Here is a 19,805-nt window from a genome sequence, read left to right on the forward strand (position 1 = left end):
TACAGATGTCTCCCTTTCATAACATCTGGTTGACTACTTCCTGTTTAAATGAGATGATACAGTGTAGCCAGAGCCATTTATTAGTTGGGCAGATGCCTGAATTTAGTTCTGGCAGTTACTGGGACCACAGGAAAATTCAGAGAAGTTGTTCTAATTGCCATAGCCAAATGCATTGTTACAGTTCCAATATCTTCCCATTTTGTGCCCAAATTTTCGATGCGCCAAAACCTGTGCTTTACACAGGCCGTAAATGGGATTGCATGTCTAGGATTAATAATTACCCTTTTAATTGCACTGTTGAACATCCTGTCAAGCATACATCACCTGACTATTGAAAGGCAGAAAATACTACGCCGTATGTACAGACTGAATCTAAGAAATGTATTTAGATTCTACAGTACGTAGGACCAGATGACACAGCAAAACACTAGAGTACAAAACCTAAAAACGTGGAATCAGTCCATGGCTTAAAATACCCTTATACAACAACTACTTGTATTTAAAAAGCTCTTTAACATCAGTGGGTAATTCAGAGGTAAAAATGGATGATGTGATGGTGAAGTTAGGGCTGCTGTCCAAAGGCATAGCCAAAAAAGATACATTTTAAGGAGAATTAAACAGAAAAAGAGGGAGCAAGGTGAGAGTGGTTAGAGAGCGTAAGGAGGAATGTTTTCGAGCTTGGTTTTGCATAATTTGTGAGCAACAAGATTTTTGAATCAAAGTATCTTGTAGACCTACATGCTGTGATGAGTGAGATTACAGTATGCCTACTGGATCTACGACCAACTAAAGCCGAGAGAATTCTTCAGTTTGAAAGCCTCTTAGTCCAGGTTGTTTAATTGAGAATGGTGGAAAATACTGCAAAGAGTACTTAGCATACTCCCATGTTGTCCAGTTCTCATACCTGAAACAAAGCTCTTTAGCTAGACTAATTTCCAGATCAATTAATCTGGCATGGTTCTGCAGTCAACTTGTCGCTCAGCATCCATTTTAAAAGTAGATATGGGAAGACCACCTCCATTTTAACTCTGGCCTTCATTTTATAGCAATTAAATAGCTGAAGTGTATCTATTAGCACATGCACATTCCTCCACCTTACTGTTTGCCATAATGTAGGTATGATGACCAAACCAAGGTGTAATATTTTGAACTTTTACTTGTATTGGATATTTTAAAAATACAGCTAGAACATTAGATTCAGCTTAAAAAGTGTTAATTCCAAGGATCAATTTCATTTTGTTTCAACATCAAAGCTAGCAGACATGGAATCCAGAATAGTCCCATGGTACTGGGAATGTTGATTAAAGAAACAAACCTGCATTGTGTAGTACTTTTCATAACCTCAACATCCCAAAGATCTTTTTAGCCAATTAAGCACTCTTTGAAGTGTAGCCACTGTTGTAATGCAGCAGCTAATTTGTGCACAGCACACTCCCACAAACTGCAATTAGATAAATGCCCAGATAATTTGTTTTAGTGATATTGGTCAAGGGATAAATTTTGGCCAGGACAGTGGGAGAATCACTATGCTCTTCATAGTGCCATGGGATCTTTGACATCCCATGACAGGGCTGTTTAACATGTGTCAACCAATAGTGGTCAAGTTGCTGTGGTGAGACTTGAACTTATGACTCAGAACCTTACTCCATAGAATTGAGTTGACACTTTTATAAAGTACTGCACTGTTAGAGATGCCATCTTTCAGCTCAAGATGTTAAACTGAGGCCCTCTGTATTCACTCGGGTGCATGTAAAAGATCACATTGAATAATTTGTGTCAGTCTTCATAGTAGAGGAACAGGATTCTATACCTTACATAATGAATCAAGGACTAGAACTCACTAAAATTGGTATAAGCAAGAAAATTATTAGAAAAAATGGCTTTAAAGACTGACAAATCACCAGGGCCTGATGGTTTCCATCCCAGGGATTTTGAAGTAGATGAGGGAATTGCAGCTGCTTTAGCCATAATCTTCCAACGCTCTCCATTCAGGAATCATCCTTTTAGATTGGAAAATTGCAAATGTAACTGATATTTAAGAAAGGAGCAAAACCAGGAAATTATAGACCTCTAAGTCTAACATGTTGTGGGGCAGTTATTGGAATCTATAATGAAGTAGTTGAGCACTTGAGAAATCTGAGCTGATTTGAGAGCACCAACATGGATTTGTAAAGGGTAGGTCATGACTATCAAATGTACATGAATTTTTTTAAGTAACTAAATTAGTAGACGGGACTGTCCGGATGTAGTTTATGACTTCCAGAAGGCATTCAAAAGTTCCACATTAACTAAATTTAAAGGCAAATTTTTGACCTGGTTAACAGCTTGGATAGGTGGAAGAGTAGGGACAATGGGTATGTAGTCAAATTGTAAAGAAGTGATTAGTGTCCCACAAGGTTGTGTTTGGGGGAGGGGGGCCTCAACTATTCACTATTTATTAATGACTTAGGTAACACAAGAGCTATCCATGTAGCCAAGTTTGCCAATGACACAAAGATTGGTCATGATGTGGAGATGCCGGTGATGGACTGGGGTTGACAATTGTAAACAATTTTACAACACTAAGTTATAGTCCAACAGATTTATTTTAAATTCCACAAGCTTTCGGAGGCTTCCTCCTTCCTCAGGTGAACGGTGTGGAAATGAAATTTTCGAATCCTTCGCATTTGAAAATCACAGAACAATGCCTGGTGATTACTGCCCGTTGCCAAGGCAATCACAGTGAGCAGACGGAAAGGTGTCACCTAAAAGGCCACCAAATATACAACCCCCCCAAAAAAAAGGGAGAGAGAGAGAAGGAAGACAGTCAACGACCCGTTATATTAAAAACAGATAACATTTGTTCGCTGGTGGGGTTACGTGTAGTGTGACATGAACCCAAGATCCCGGTTGAGGCCGTCCTCATGGGTGCGGAACTTGGCTATCAATTTCTGCTCGACGATTTTGCGTTGTCGTGTGTCTCGAAGGCCGCCTTGGAGTACGCTTACCCGAAGGTCGGTGGCTGAATGTCCATGACTGCTGAAGTGTTCCCCGACAGGGAGAGAACCCTCCTGTTTGGCGATTGTTGCGCGGTGTCCGTTCATCCGTTGTCACAGCGTCTGCATGGTCTCGCCAATGTACCATGCTCCGGGGCATCCTTTCCTGCAACGTATGAGGTAGACAATGTTGGCCGAGTCACAAGAGTATGAACCGGGCACCTGGTGGGTGGTGTCCTGTCGTGTGATGGTGGTATCTGTGTCGATGATCTGGCATGTCTTGCAGAGCAGAGGTTACCGTGGCAGGGTTGTGTGGTGTCGTGGACGCTGTTCTCCTGAAAGCTGGGTAATTTGCTGCGAACGATGGTTTGTTTGAGGTTGGGTGGCTGTTTAAAGGCAAGTAGTGGAGGTGTGGGGATGGCCTTAGCGAGGTGTTCATCATCATTGATGACATGTTGAAGGCTGCGGAGAACATGGCGTAGTTTCTCCGCTCTGGGGAAGTACTGGACGACGAAGGGTACTCTGTTGGTTGCGTCCCGTGTTAGTCTTCTGAGGAGGTCTACGCGATTTTTCGCTGTGGCCTGTCGGAACTGTCGATCGATGAGTCGAGCATCATATCCCGTTCTTACTAGGGCGTCTTTCAGCGTCTGTAGGTGTCCATCGCGTTCCTCCTCGTCTGAGCAGACCCTGTGTATTCGCAGGGCCTGTCCATAGGGGATGGCCTCTTTGACGTGGTTCGGGTGGAAGCTGGAAAAGTGGAGCATTGTGAGGTTGTCCGTGGGCTTGCGGTAGAGTGAGGTGCTGAGGTGCCCGTCTTTGATGGAGATTCGTGTGTCCAAGAAAGAAACTGATTCTGAGGAGTAGTCCATGGTGAGCTTGATGGTGGGATGGAACTTGATGTTATCGTGTAGTCTCTTTAGTGATTCCTCACCGTGGGTCCATAGAAAGAAAATGTCGTCGATGTATCTGGTGTATAGTGTTGGTTGGAGGTCCTGTGCAGTGAAGAAGTCACGGCAACGCAAAATCGTCGAGCAGAAATTGATAGCCAAGTTCCGCACCCATGAGGACGGCCTCAACCGGGATCTTGGGTTCATGTCACACTACACGTAACCCCACCAGCAAACAAATGTTATCTGTTTTTAATGTAACGGGTCATTGACTGTCTTCCTTCTCTTTTTTGGGGGGGTTTGTATATTCGGTGGCCTTTTCGGTGACACCTTTCCGTCTGCTCACTGTGATTGCCTTGGCAACTGGCAGTAATCACCAGGCATTGTTCTGTGATTTTCAAATGCGAAGGATTCGAAAATTTCATTTCCACACCGTTCACCTAAGAAGGAAGCCTCCAAAAGCTTGTGGAATTTAAAATAAATTTGTTGGACTATAACTTGGTGTTGTAAAATTGTTTACAAAGATTAGTGGCATTGTAAGCAGTACACAGTGCATAAAAGTAGAGACATTGATCGATTGTGGGTAGGCAAAATGCTGGTTTCAACACGTGAGTGTGAGGTCATCCATTTTGGACCAAAACAGGATAGATGTAGTTTTTAAATTATGAAAAGCTAGTAACAGTGGCGGTCCATTCTCTACATTCACCATGCTGCATGCAGCCTAATCAAAACACTTTTCAACCTCCCTCTTAAGTTTGCACTATGCCAAAGAAAATCAATTCTGCCATGCACTAAGGGTTAGTTCCTTTTCTTAAGAATATTTGGGTGATAGAATTTAAAATTAGTAAAGAGCAAACCAGTCGTCCGTTCCAACCACATCCAAAAATTGAGGCAGTTACATTGTCTCAGGTGTATAAAAATTATGGTAATCACCCACAAGCCTTATGCTGTGTATATAACCAAACATCCCCTCCCCCCCCAACCATGGCAACTATACTGGCAAGAAAGTTAGAAGTTAGTTACTTTCTTGAGGCAACATATTAAGACAGCCATCTTACAGCTTTTGCTGTTCCTAACAAAGAGGTCAACATTACAGGTTCAAATTAACTTTAATAGCTTTACATGCTAACTTCTCAAATTCCACCATACAAATTGCAGTTCAGCAGAATCTGTAATAGGACTAAAACATCACTGTTGTCAATATCTTCAATGTAGTTTTTAGGTCAGCCAGGGTATTGATTACGTGGAAGCCATACAAAAAAAGGATCACGCAGAATTCACACAAGTCAAATACTTATCCAAATATGCTAGGGAAAGAATTAGAGGCAAACCCATCACAAACAGGAGTTACTTGCACAACATTTTATAGAACCTGTGGGAGTGAAAATAAGCTGGGGTGAACTTTGCCTGAGCCTCAAGTGGGTTCTTAGCAAAAAGTGCTACAAACTTTTTAGCTGAAATAGTGAACAATTTGAATTACATCAGTAATATGAAACATATAGTCAGTTAGCCTTGGAGTACAATTTTTAATAAGTCTCACTTCCAAAGCACACTACTTGTCCTTCAATGTGAATGTTAGCCTCACACAGGGCTAGAATATTGCAATTTTTTTTGACCAGCCTTGCATATTGAGCCATTCCTGCACATGCATGGCTTAAATCTTAGTGACTAAAAGGGAAGAGTTATATAAATCTATATTGTATAGAAACCCCATTTAAAAGTAGGTTATTGAATTTAAACATCCAATAGTAGTGTTTCTTATTTGAAAGCACCATAGCAATGCGCCTGTAATATATCTACTTAGGCTTGCTGGATTTTATATTGCTGAAAGCGTGCAAACATGCACCACCATTGCAAATTTGCAGTATTTCCTTATACATTTACTCTCTTCAAAAGTATTATAGCAACATGGTTTAAAAGTTGAAAGATCTGTTTTACTATTAAGCAGTCTGTACAATTTCCTAGGAGGAAAACAAAAATAAATATTTAGAATAGGAAGATGGACAGTGACAGAATACATAAATTAGAACAGCCCATGTACAACAAACAAAAGAACTACAAAGTTACAAAAATAAAGATGCAATACAGGAATGCAGTCATAACATCCGGCTTCTCTCCAAACTAGTGCCAAATTGCTCATTTGTACACAAGGTACCTTTAGCAAACATCTACTAGGAAGCCAAAACTGTGCAGAACATAGCACAAATAGATCTTTGCACAACTCAAACTTTTTATTAAATACAAATACATGTAGTTAGATTACTCTAGAAAAAGTGCATATACATTTTACCAGTTGATTGGCATATCTACAACTATTTTAAAATGAAGCTTGCCAGTTTGACATAATTGGCTGATTTAACACAGCACTTAAATTTTTTAGTCCATAAGTAAACTATTAAGTGATAAAGAATATCAAACAGAAATGCTACTACAGAACTTTCAAAACACTGAAGGGCATATACATTTAAACACCCCATGACTTAAACTTTCCACCCCAGCAGTCAACACTGTAAGACGATTATAGCCTTTGGCTTTCCTCAAGTCACTTATCACAATGCTGGATTTCTGATCCTATTTGCACATGGGACAAGAGATTCAACAACTCTGGTGAAGCAGCACAACACACCAGGTAGTCTGATAATTCAGCAGGTGCAAATGCAAATTCTCATGCCATCATTAGATCAGGTCAGCCACATTCATAGGCATCTCTTCCACAGTAGTATTGTAGAATGTCTCAATATCACGAAGAATTCTTTTATCTTCTTCAGTAACAAAGTTAATGGCAACACCCTTCCTTCCAAAACGACCACCACGGCCAATTCTATGTAAAGAACAAATCAAGGTTATCTTTCATTAGTTTGGAGGTTTAAATACAATAAAACATTCTGGAGTAGCTATTTGTAATGTCTACAGAAGAAAATGGATTTCTCAAACCCCAATATGAAGCTGCAATTCTTCTCCCCCACCCAAAACAAATCAAGCAGCATTTCATAATGCAAAGTAGGTTGAGCCACACTTGCATCACTCAACAAGAACTGCATTCCTTTGACAGAATTCTGCTTTAGCTCAATGAGCTACTTCAGCTAGTTTGCTAAGATGGATTTTAAAAAGCACTAACCTGTGAATATAGTTTTCACGATTTGTCGGCAAGTCGTAGTTAATAACTAGAGACACCTGCTGCACATCGATACCACGAGCCTTTGAGAGAATATTTGAATTAGCTTATAAAAAAGCTGGTTTATATTAAATTTACTACGCAGGAATGCATTTTATATATAGATCTCTGCTGCTCAAGAGCAGCTTGTGACTTCCCTTCCTCTGCCATGAGCAAAAGAGAGAAAAACACCTCCCTGGGCCATGGGGGAACGGATGGATTTGTGACATTACAATTTTCTGGAATCACCAACTTTGGGTGCAGTTTTCTGTACCACTAAGGTGCACTTACAGTAGTCATAAACTCCACTTGCAGCTACACAATTCTCAAATGCACATTACAGTAGCACGCTTCAACAGATTATGAACTGAACTCCATTCTTCCCAAGAGATGAGGCATGACTCTTAAAAGGCACTGTTACACTCTTCTATGTTTACATATACACACACACGTAAATATAAATGCAAGTATACATCTATAGAGATAGATATACACTTACAGAACTGGATGCATGCACACAATTGAACATTCTCCCACTCAGCCTCTCTCAACCTCGTGAGGATACATTTCACAGATAGTCCTATTATTTGACCCAATCACACATAAATGAGGATTCGATACTGCAGTTATTTCAAGTAATGAATTAGGTTTCTCTCAAGGACTCAAATATGCCACTGTCCAGCACTGTATGCTGCACAAGAAATTCAAAAAGTGAAAATGCAAAGTTTGTAAATTTTAATGCCAAAATTCATTTTTCTGCCAATTTACATACCAGCAAGTCGGTAGTGATTAGTACACGGCTAGACCCCGAACGGAATTCCCTCATGATCACGTCACGTTCTTTCTGATCCATATCTCCATGCTGCAATAGTCATAGAAAGATACTGCATTTATAGACCATCATATTGAGTTGTCAAAAACCAACTGAAGCTCTGGTCTAATCTAACTGGCAATAACCAACCATTGCTTGGATTAATCAAAGTGGCATGGGGGGGGGGGGGGAGGGTAGGGGGAAAAGAATCTTCTGCAAAAAGCAGATAAAATTTCACGTAATACCTCTTATCGTTGCAATGGTACCTCCAATTGGATTAAAAGTTACAACAGATTAATATTGCACAGAAACAATCTGTACAACAGCAATCAATTCCCTAATGCCTCCGCAAAGGCAGTAACAGCCATGGATACCAAGAGGGTCCCAGGTTTCTATCCCTAATTTGGGGAAAGTTGCGATGACTAGATTACGTTCAGTTGTGATGCATCACACAACTGAATAGAAAAATAGCAAGTACAAGAGCTGGCACTGGTGGAACCGTACCCCAGATAGGAATCAAGAGAAATTGACAGAAGAGAAAAAACTACAGAAACCTTACCAATGCAGAGACAGTGAAGTCCCTTGCATGCATTTTTTCAGTTAGCCAATCGACCTTCCTCCTCGTGTTAAGAAAAATCACAGCTTGTGTTATCGTTAGAGTTTCGTACAAGTCACACAGTGTGTCCAACTTCCATTCCTGTCAGAATAAGATCCTGAGTTTGAATTGAGCGTCCAATAGCACACCAATTCCAAATTGTGTTCTTGTTTAGTTGGCCCCAGTGCCATTTTTATTTTTAATCCCACCCTGAAGAGGGGTTTTCATAAAATATGTTTAACAAACCTCTCTTTCCACATTGATGTAAAATTGTTTGATACCCTCAAGGGTGAGCTCCTCTTTTTTCACAAGGATACGGATTGGATCACGCATAAACTTTTTGGTGACCTCCAAGACGTCGCTGGGCATGGTAGCAGACAACAAAACCACCTAAAGAAGAAAAGTTATTTAGCTGTGCTTTATTTTATATTTTCAATCTGACATTCACACCAATCTCCCACACATTAGAATCTTGAGTCTGCACACACCTCTGGTCAATTTATTCTATTAGAAATTTTTATGTATCCACTTATAAACTTGACATGCTGTAATTACTCTTGACAATGGTGGCACTGTAGCACCTCAGTTTTGAGTCTCCCAACTCTTTGGCCTGTATTGCAGAGAAATTTCTATGCTCCAACTATTACTTTGCTTCTTAAATTACTGTACATATTACTATTTAACCATAACATCAAATCAAAAAATAAAATAAAGGTAGAATTCATGATGTTGAAGTGGCAAACAAGTCTGCATGCCCTGGCCCAATTATTTCCCACCCTCTTAACCCCTGTTCACCCAAAGACCACATTTCACCGTGACTCCCTACGTGCAACACGGGATCAACCAGTGTTCCATAAAAACTGTAGCACAGAATCTTGAGACAATGGACACTGGACATTAAGAAAGAGGTCCACCCTGGCCTCATTTACAATGCTGTGCATTTTTTCTCCTTCCCCGGTGTACTCTACTAGCATTATTACAAAAGAATTTTATAATTTTAGCAGAGTGCTTAAGGAGAAGGCAAGTTGGTAACAAGCGAGATTTTGGACATTTCTCTGCTCCCCAACTCCATGTTGCATTTACTAGAAGCCATTTCTTGCTCAGATTATCTCCTGTCGGAAAACAGACCAGCTTACCTGAATGTTTGTGCTTAGCTTCTGAAAAATCTCGTAAATTTGATCTTTGAATCCACGACTCAACATTTCATCAGCTTCATCTAAAACAAACATCTTGATCCACCTGGAAGCTGCAAGAGTCATTTCAACTAAGTTAGAGCAGTACCTATAGAGAAGCTTCAACAACCTGGTACACATCCACATAAATCTGCAGACTGATCAAATGCAAGTTTTGACCAAAGGACTCTAGCAATCTGAACAAGATTCTAAATCTCAGTTTTTGACTAACTTTTAGAAGGCCAAGAATGCTCCTCCCTTGTTTTTTTCTTATTCTCAATCAGTACCTCAGTAACGATACCTAAACTAATGCCTTTTATCCTGAAGACCCAACAATTTCAAGTCTGATTTCTATAATTAATGTATGTGCACACCTAACCATAGAACAGAGTGATCAGTAAGGAAGTTTGTCTCCATTTCAGGTCAGTCCCGAAAGATGGTAAAAGCATCATTTCACTCTGCAGAACTTGTGGGCTTTGGATCTCAAGGTCAGTACTCACATATGTATCCCCTGTTCAACATGTCAAACACTCGCCCTGGAGTTCCTACAACAATGTTGGGAGCTTCTGCATTCAACTTCTGCATCTCATTTCGAACATTGGTGCCACCAATGCAGGCATGACATGTAGCACCCATGTAATCCCCCAGGGCCAGGATTACCTTCTGGATCTAAAAAAAGATATAGATTCACTTAACCCTTTAATTAAAATAAGACTTGACTGCACAAATCAACTGGTAAATTTAGTGATGCTATATTTAGAGACTGAGCATTTAACATTTACCTACCAAAGCACTACTCTGGATAATAATGGAATATATGAAAGTGAAAGATTTATTCTCATTGCAACTATTTGTCAATTATTTAATTTTAGCTTGCTTTTATCTACAGGGGCCATCAATAGCCCAAGGATAAACCTACAAGAGTAGAAGCTGTCAGGGGCACAAGGAATCCTGCACGTGTTTTGGGGGGCCAGGGGAGGAGGGGTGAAAAGTACTTTTCTTCAAAATACCCCCCCCCATTTTATTATATAAGTAAACTGATTGAAGACCCTCAAATTCAGTCTCACTTGCTGCTAGTCTAGTCCACTGATGTAACAAATGGAGAGCATCACAAAAAACATGAAACATACTTCAGGTTAGGTCAAGATCAAGAATCCATGGGACTCCAACCAGGCCTACAGATTATAGGGTCTTAAGTCCCAGTCTTTGGCCACATTTTGCATTGAATTGGAACCTTTTTTTTTGAAAAATGCAGGTTGAGGAAAAAGCACTGCCTCTACACTGTCCTTCTGCTTTAAGTACCCAACTTGAGATGTACACGAATCACTGTGAATGGATGAGGAATCACTTAAGCAGCCTATTTGCTTACATGATGTGGAGATGCCGGTGATGGACTGGGGTTGACAATTGTAAACAATTTTACAACACCAAGTTATAGTCCAGCAATTTTATTTTAAATTCACAAGCTTTCGGAGATTTTCTCCTTCCTCAGGTAAATGTTTCAAGATCTCCTTGAAGCCTACGCATTTATACATATTGAATAATACATGGTGTTTACAGACTGCCCCTGCAACTGCCCGTTGCCAAGGCAATCACCGTGTTCAGACAGAGAGGTGTCATCTGCAGAACCCCCGAATACACATTCAACAAAAAAACAAACAGGGAAAAAAAAGAGAAAAAAAAAACAGAGAGAGGCAGAAACATCCGGAAGGCAGAGAGAGCCAGCAAATGACCCATTATATTAAAAACAGATAACATTTGTTCGCTGGTGGGGTAACGTGTAGCGTGACATGAACCCAAGATCCCGGTTGAGGCCGTCCTCATGGGTGCGGAACTTGGCTATCAATTTCTGCTCGACGATTTTGCGTTGTCGTGTGTCTCGAAGGCCGCCTTGGAGTACGCTTACCCGAAGGTCGGTGGATGAATGTCCATGACTGCTGAAGTGTTCCCCGACTGGGAGGGAACCCTCCTGTTTGGCGATTGTTGCGCGGTGTCCGTTCATCCGTTGTCGCAGCGTCTGCATGGTCTCGCCAATGTACCATGCTCTGGGGCATCCTTTCCTGCAACGTATGAGGTAGACAACGTTGGCCGAGTCACAGGAGTATGAACCATGCACCTGGTGGGTGGTGTCATCTCGTGTGATGGTGGTATCTGTGTCGATGATCTGGCATGTCTTGCAGAGGTTACCGTGGCAGGGTTGTGTGGCGTCGTGGACGCTGTTCTCTTGAAAGCTGGGTAGTTTGCTGCGAACGATGGTCTGTTTGAGGTTGGGTGGCTGTTTAAAGGCGAGTAGTGGAGGTGTGGGGATGGCCATAGCGAGGTGTTTGTCCTCATTGATGACATGTTGAAGGCTGCGGAGAACATGGCGTAGTTTCTCCGCTCCGGGGAAGTACTGGACGACAAAGGGTACTCTGTTGGTTGCGTCCCGTGTTAGTCTCCTGAGGAGGTCTATGCGATTTTTTGCTGTGGCCCGTCGGAACTGTCGATCGATGAGTCGAGCGTCATATCCCGTTCTTACTAGGGCGTCTTTCAGCGTCTGTAGGTGTCCATCGCCACGGTAACCTCTGCAAGACATGCCAGATCATCGACACAGATACCACCATCACACGAGATGACACCACCCACCAGGTGCATGGTTCATACTCCTGTGACTCGGCCAACGTTGTCTACCTCATACGTTGCAGGAAAGGATGCCCCAGAGCATGGTACATTGGCGAGACCATGCAGACGCTGCGACAACGGATGAACGGACACCGCGCAACAATCGCCAAACAGGAGGGTTCCCTCCCAGTCGGGGAACACTTCAGCAGTCATGGACATTCATCCACCGACCTTCGGGTAAGCGTACTCCAAGGCGGCCTTCGAGACACACGACAACGCAAAATCGTCGAGCAGAAATTGATAGCCAAGTTCCGCACCCATGAGGACGGCCTCAACCGGGATCTTGGGTTCATGTCACGCTACACGTTACCCCACCAGCGAACAAATGTTATCTGTTTTTAATATAATGGGTCATTTGCTGGCTCTCTCTGCCTTCCGGATGTTTCTGCCTCTCTCTGTGTTTTTTTTTTCTCTGTTTGTTTTTTTGTTGAATGTGTATTCGGGGGTTCTGCAGATGACACCTCTCTGTCTGAACACGGTGATTGCCTTGGCAACGGGCAGTTGCAGGGGCAGTCTGTAAACACCATGTATTATTCAATATGTATAAATGCGTAGGCTTCAAGGAGATCTTGAAACATTTACCTGAGGAAGGAGAAAATCTCCGAAAGCTTGTGAATTTAAAATAAAATTGCTGGACTATAACTTGGTGTTGTAAAATTGTTTACAATTATATTTGCTTACAGGCAGCTCAATACTGACAAGTTTTGTAACCACATTTTGCATTGCAGTGAAACACCATGTTACACATGAACGTCATATGCAGCAATCAAATGGCTAATCTAGTTACATTTTGAGATGGACATTAACGTGGTGGATAGGGGAGTCTATGGATGCTGTATATATGGACTTTCAGAAGGGAACACTCTCCAATTGGCAGGATGTGACAAGTGGTGTTCCCTAGGGATCTGTACTGCAGCCTCAGCTATTCAGCATATATGAATGACTTGGATGAAGGAATAGAGCTGTACATCCAAGTTTGCAGATAACACCAAGTTAGGAGGCACAGCAATTTGTGTAGATGGGAGCAGGAAGTTACAAAAGGACAGACAGACAGACTGAGTGGGCAAAGCTATGGTAGATCGGAGTCCAAGTGCAAGGTCATCCACTTTGGACTGGAATATTTTCTTAATGGTCAAAGGGTCAATGTACACAAATCACCAAAATCTAGTAGGCAGCTACAAAATGTTGTCAAAAAGGCTAATGAAATGTTGACCTTTATTTCAAGAATGCTGATATTCAGGAAGTGATGCTTCAGCCATACAAAATGCTGAGGAGACTACAGCTGGAGATTCAAGTGGCAATCGCACCTTCACAAGATCCTATGAGATCAACTATACCATGATTTACCTACAGTAGGCCATGCGATAATAAGGTGATAATCAGAATTCAAACCTCATTGATAAGCCACTTTGTACCTGCTGTGCCAGCTCTCTGGTAGGAGCCAGTACCAAGGCCTGTGATTCCTTCATATCCAGCTCCAACTGTTGCAGGATCGAGATTGCAAACGTGGCTGTTTTGCCAGTTCCAGACTGGGCTTGGGCAATTACATCAAAACCTGAATTACCAAAGAGAGATCTGAAGTTACTTTTGAAAAAAAAAGTATTTAAAAATATTAAATTCTGTTCAACTAACACGCTCAAGGGGTCACTCCCTACAAGCTTTCATTGATCAGCAATCCTAAATGTTACAAATGTGCGCATACTAATGCTTTATTGTTCAAACCAGCACAGGAAGTCTGGTAGCAGACATGGGGCAGATCCTCCAACTGAGATCACGAAGATCCAGAAAGACACATCTGATACTCGGATAGGTCTCTTATCCTGCAGGACAGGACTTTCTGTCAGCCATAAAACAAAGAGTGATCAGTAAATAAGTTTCTCTCCATTGTGTGTCAGTCCCGAAAGATGGTAAAGCATCATTTCACTCTAGGTTTAGACTGAGGTAGGATCTGATGTACCAACCCCATAAAACACGATTTTACTACCAAAGTAATTACAAAAAACTACTATAAATAAATGTTAGTGGCCCCTACCACACACAATATTGCCAAACCACTAGAGGAGTTAAGACCAGCAACTTTCACAGCAAGCACTTTTTCCATTTAGTATTAAATATTCACCTTTAATACATGGCATAATTGCCCTCTGCTGAATGGCAGAAGGCTTTTCAAACCCATACGCATAAATTCCTCGAAGGAGGGTCTCCTTCAGGTTCATGTCATCAAAATTATCAACAATTTCATTCCAGTTACTCTGCAGGGAAAACACATTTGAAGTTAGTTCAGACAAAAAGAAAAGCTCTTCAAATGAAGAAATAACAATAGTGTAGTTTACTTACTTCGATAACACCATCTGGGTCCATTCCATCTGGGCCATGGTCTTTGGTGCTGCAAACAGTTAAGAAAGATTGCTAAATAGCATGGTATACACTTAACAGCTGTTTAAAATCTTACTTTCCACTTTGACTCTCCCCAAACCAACCCTTCAATAATCAAGACTGTGGCTCCCTCCTTTAATACTCCTTGCAAGTTAAGTTGCCAAACAAAAAACTATGCTCTGTTCTCCACCCCCACTTAAAGTAGATCACCCCACGTTGGGGTGGAGAATAAACACGGGGCCCATAGTAGCAAGAAAATTCATCTTTCGCGGAAACTATTGGGTCTTTGACCAAAGCAACTCAATTTGGCCTCTATTAAAAAGGCAAGTAAAAAAAACAGGCGACCTGTTTCGAGGAGGGAATACGGTCACCTGGTGCTGAAGTTAAATGCCCCAAATTATTTAAACCATTTAAAAACAACAATCTTAACATACTTTTCGTATAATATATAAACCCATCCCCACGGGCAACTCGACCACCAGCCCAAGCCCTCCTTATCCACGTGTCCGCAGTCCAACTACCCACCCCCCTCCCAGCCTCTCCACCGCGTGGAGGAACAGCCTGCAACCACTGGTCCGGCCGCCTGAACTCCTTCCCAACCCAACCCACACGTCCCGTTCAAACTCAGCGGAGTCAACACACCCTCCACCCCACCCCACCAAAAAATGAAATGAAAAGCACACGCACCAAGGCCCCTTTCACACAGACGCAGTTTCGCGGGTCGCCGCGTTCCTCTACTCGGGCCTAGCTGGATCACCCCTCCCCCCAACCCCCACACCACCATCATCATCATCATCATCATCCGCAACGCAGATCAAACGTCCTCGCCAGGGAAGACCGTTTTAATTTTGTTTTTAAAAAGTTTTTTTTTGGGGGGTTGAAAGACAGATGTCGGCTGCGGGTCTCCAAGTGCCGCCCCCGTCCGGTTCCGTAGCCCCTGGTACTCGGCTTCTCGCAGCTGCAGCGGTTACCTGTAATCCGCGGAGCCACAAGACATTTTCACCAACAGCCTTAATATATATAAAAAACACACACATACACGCCCCCCCACCCCAACCGAAAGGAAGCGCTCCGCCGCGGCCACTCCTATTTATACCTTCGCCACCCAACTCCTTCCGGTCCGTGTTCAAACGTTCACACAAAGGGCGTAAACTGCCGCCCGAACGCGACCGGTTGACAGCAACAGACGAACTAGTTAGAATTTGAAAATGGTTTCCGCCATTGTGGCTGGCTGCTGTGATTTTATAATATATATATTATTCGCCTTATTAAGGTGAGGGTGGGTTCTGTGATTTCCCCCCCCCCCTCTATCCGCCCTATTTGGGAGCGCACTATTTTTTTCTTGGCGGATGAATATCATTGGTGGAGACGTTCCGAGCGCTCCGCATTGGAGGGGTTTCTCAAACTGCCCCTTGCGGCAGGCTGAAGGCGACGGTGAGTACAGGCCCCGCCCCCTCAAAGCCGTTCTGATGAAAGGTCTTCGACCTGAAACGTTAACCCTGTTTCTTTCTCCACAGATGCTGCCTGCCTTGCTGAGCTTCTCCAGCATTTTCCGTTTTCATTTCAGATTTCCAGCATCCACAGTATTTTGCTTTTTGTTTACTTGTTCATCTGCTTAACGGCCAACTAAATCAAGTACTCCCAGCTGTGGCCAGGGCAACTTTTAGAGGGAATCATTGTACATTTTTAAAGTATAACAAGATGTCAAAATAATTCTAATATTAAACAAGATTAAGAAAATGAGCACCTCGCCCCCTCCTCACTCGCTACTTCAATTCCTCAGCACTAGCTGATGGTTCTAAACTTTGAGCCATGCAATTAAATGGCTTCATCTGGTAGGGCAACTAAAGCCAGAGCTCCTTGGATGACAAAAGAGGTAGTAAGATGAAACAGAAAGAAAGGGGCTTATGACAGGTGTCAGGTTGATAACACAAGTGAGAACCAGGCAGAATATAGAAAGTTCAGAGGGGAAGTGAAAAATGAAATAAGATGGGCAGAGAGAATATGAGAATAGACTAGCAGCCAACATAAAAGGGAATCCAAAAGTCTTCTACAGGCATGTAAACAGTAAACAGTAAACAGAAAACAGATAATAAGAGGGGCATGGGGCAGATCAGGGACCATAAAGGAGATCTACTCATGCAGGCAGAAGGGATGGCTGAGGTACTAAATGACTACTTTGCATTTGTCTTTACTAAGGAAGAAGATGCTGCTAGAGTCTCAGTAAAGGAAGATATCGTTGAGATACTGGATGGGTTAAAAATTGATAAAGAAGAGGTACTTCAAAGGCTAGCTGTACTTAAAGTAGATATAGTCACCCAGTCCGGATGGGATGTATCCTAGGTTGCTGAGGGAAGTAAGGATGGAAATTGTGGAGGTACTGTCCATAATCTTCCAAACATCCGTAGGTACGGGGATGGTGCCAGAGGACTGGAGAATTGCAAATGTTACACCCTTGTTCAAAAAAGGGTGCAAGGATAAACCCTCAACTGTAGGCCAGTCAATTTAACCTCAGTGATGGGAAACTTTTAGAAACGATAATCCGGGACAAAATTAACAGTCACTTGGATGAGTGTGGATTGATTAGGGAAAACCAGCGTGGATTTGTTAAAGGCAAATTGTGTTTAACTAACCTGAGAGTTTTTTGATGAGGTAACAGAGAGGATCGATGAGGACAATGCAGTTGGGGTGGTGTAAATGGACTTTCAAAAGGCGTTTGATAAAGTACTGCATGGCAGGCTTATCATCAAGATTGCAGCCTATGGAATGAAGGGGGCAGTAGCAACATGGATACAGAATTGGCTAAGTGACAGGAAACAGAGAGTAGTGGTGAACGATTGTTTTTCGGAATGGAGGGAGGTGTACAGTGGTGTTCCCCAGGGGTAGAGCTAGGACCACTGCATTTCTAATATATATTAATGACTTGGACTTGGGTGTACAGGGCACAATTTCAAAATTTGCAGATGACACAAAACTTGGAAGGGTAGTAAACAGTGAGGAGAATAGTGATAGTCTTCAAGATGATATAGACAGGCTGGTGGCATGGGCGGCCACTTGGCAGATGAAATTTAATGCAGAAAAATGCAAAGTGCTACATTTCGGTAGGAAGAACGGGTAAGGCAATATAAACTGGAGGGCACAACTCCAAAAGGAGTGCAGGAACAGAGAGATCTGGGGGTATATGTGCACAAATCATTGAAGGTGGCAGGGCAGGTTGAGAAAGCGGTTAAAAAAAATCATATGGGATCCTGGGCTTTATGAATAGAGGCATAGAGTACAAAAGTATGGAAGTCATGATGAACCTTTATCAAACATTGGTTCGGCCACGACTGGAGTATTGTGTCCAGTTCTGGGCACCGCACTTTAGGAAAGACGTAAAGGCCTTAGAGAGGGTGCAGGAGAGATTTACTAGAATGATTCCAGGGATGAGGGACTTCAGTTATGTGGATAGACTGGAGAAGCTGGGGTTGTTCTGCTTGGAACAGAGACGGTTGCGAGGAGATTTGATAGAGGTATTCAAAATCATGAAGGGTCTAGATAGAGAGAAACTGTTCCCATTGGTGGAAGGGTCAAGGACCAGAGGGCATAGATTTAAGGTGATTGGCAAAAAAACCAAAAGGTGACATGAGGAAAAACTTTTTTACACAGCGAGTAGTTAGGATCTGGAATGCACTGCCCAAAAGGGGTGGTGGAGGCAGATTCAATCATGGCCTTCAAAAGGGAACTGGATAAGTACTTGAAAGGAAAAAATTTGCAGGGCTACTGGGATAGGGTGGGGGAGTGGGACTAGCTGGATTGCTCTTGCATAGAGCCGGCGCGGACTCAATGGGCCGAATGGCCTCCTTCCGTGCTGTAACCTTTCTATGATTCTATGATTCCAGACCACATGTGCAAGAATGAGGACCAATCTAAGAGATGGATTTGGGGCAAAAAGATGCAGTCTACACAACCTGCCACTGAGTATTTGCAGGGGAGTTTGCCTCATGGCGGTTTACAAAAGCCCCTTACATGAGGACCTGGATTAAGCAGCAGGTGAGGATTAAGCCTGGTACACAGCATTAATCTTGCATCTATAAAACATCAATGTGACTGGCACATTGCAAACTGCCCTGAATAGGTCCTTCTACCACGCTGAAGATATGTCCACAGTACAATTCATGTGAAAACTCAGATTTGGGACCACAGGAACCCAGTACTTGAAGCCCTGGTTTGAGAGCAAGCACTGATGTGTCGAGGTTTTGGTGCTTATTTCATCTTAATTTCATAGACTAAAGGCAAGCAGATGCTGCTGCAGCACCACATCTCCAACAGCTGGAAACACCATATGGAAGACATGGTGTGCCCATGCTTTGGTCAAAAGGTTGGTGGTAATGTATGCACAGATTTTACGGTGAGATTAGCTCACAACACTCTAGTAATTAATTAAATAAAAAATTTGGAATTAAAAAAAAACTAGTATCGGTAATGGTGGCCATGAAACTACCGGATTGTCGTAAAAACCCATCTGGTTCACTAATGTCCTTCAGGGAAGCAAACCTGCCGTCCTTACTCGGTCCGGCCTATATGTGACTCCAGACCCACAGCAATGTGGTTGATTCTTAATTGGCCTCTGAAACGGCCTAGCAAGCCACTCAGTTGTAAAATCACACTAAAAAAAAGTCATAAGAAGAATCAAACCGGACGGACCACTAGGCACCGGACACGACAAAGGCAAACCAAGCCCAGTCGACCCTGCAACGTCCTCCTCACGAACATCTGGGGACTTGTGCCAAAATTGGGAGAGCTGTCCCACAGGCTAGTCAAGCAACAGCCTGACATAGCCATACTCACAGAATCATACCTTTCAGCCAATGTCCCAGACTCTTCCATCACCATCCCTGGGTATGTCCTGTCCCACCAGCAGGACAGACTGACCATAGGTGGCAGTACTGTGATATACAGTCAGGAGGGAGTGGCCCTGGGAGTCTTCAACTTTGACTCCGGACCCCATGAAATCTCATGGCATCAGGTCGAACATGGGCAAGGAAACCTCCTGCTGATCACCACCCACCGTCCTCCCTCAGCTGATGAATCAGTCCTCCTCCATGTTGAGGACTGCTTGGAGGAAGCACTGAGGGTAGCAAGGGCACAGAGTGTACTCTGGATGGGGGACTTCAATGTCCATCACCAAGAGT

General features: G+C 42.7%; 1 protein-coding gene and 3 non-coding genes across 7 annotated transcripts; all 4 read right to left on the bottom strand.

Moving 5' to 3' along the window:
- Positions 1 to 5,368: 5,368 nt before the first annotated feature.
- LOC137331348 (eukaryotic initiation factor 4A-II) lies at positions 5,369 to 15,699 on the bottom strand. Of its 4 annotated transcripts, none has more exons than XM_067995082.1 (11): positions 15,603 to 15,699; positions 14,593 to 14,641; positions 14,375 to 14,507; positions 13,671 to 13,810; positions 10,095 to 10,263; positions 9,559 to 9,668; positions 8,669 to 8,812; positions 8,387 to 8,524; positions 7,789 to 7,878; positions 6,981 to 7,060; positions 5,369 to 6,683 (listed from the first exon to the last, which is right to left on the bottom strand). In XM_067995082.1, exons 1-11 carry the CDS (start codon positions 15,626 to 15,628, stop codon positions 6,539 to 6,541), a joined length of 1,224 nt encoding a protein of 407 aa, XP_067851183.1. In that variant the 5' UTR covers positions 15,629 to 15,699; the 3' UTR covers positions 5,369 to 6,538. The 4 variants fall into 4 exon arrangements, with proteins under 4 accessions (XP_067851183.1, XP_067851184.1, XP_067851185.1 ...); XM_067995083.1 differs by lacking the exon at positions 15,603 to 15,699 and adding an exon at positions 15,319 to 15,563; XM_067995084.1 differs by lacking the exon at positions 8,387 to 8,524.
- On the bottom strand, positions 9,281 to 9,444 carry LOC137331782 (small nucleolar RNA SNORA81). The gene has a single exon (XR_010965553.1). It is a non-coding gene; the product is annotated as a small nucleolar RNA SNORA81 (small nucleolar RNA).
- LOC137331784 (small nucleolar RNA SNORD2) lies at positions 9,983 to 10,053 on the bottom strand. The gene has a single exon (XR_010965554.1). It is a non-coding gene; the product is annotated as a small nucleolar RNA SNORD2 (small nucleolar RNA).
- On the bottom strand, positions 14,112 to 14,181 carry LOC137331785 (small nucleolar RNA SNORD2). The gene has a single exon (XR_010965555.1). It is a non-coding gene; the product is annotated as a small nucleolar RNA SNORD2 (small nucleolar RNA).
- Positions 15,700 to 19,805: the final 4,106 nt, after the last annotated feature.

Source organism: Heptranchias perlo, chromosome 13, assembly GCF_035084215.1.
Source record: "Heptranchias perlo isolate sHepPer1 chromosome 13, sHepPer1.hap1, whole genome shotgun sequence".
NCBI classification, from domain to species: Eukaryota; Metazoa; Chordata; class Chondrichthyes; order Hexanchiformes; family Hexanchidae; genus Heptranchias; species Heptranchias perlo.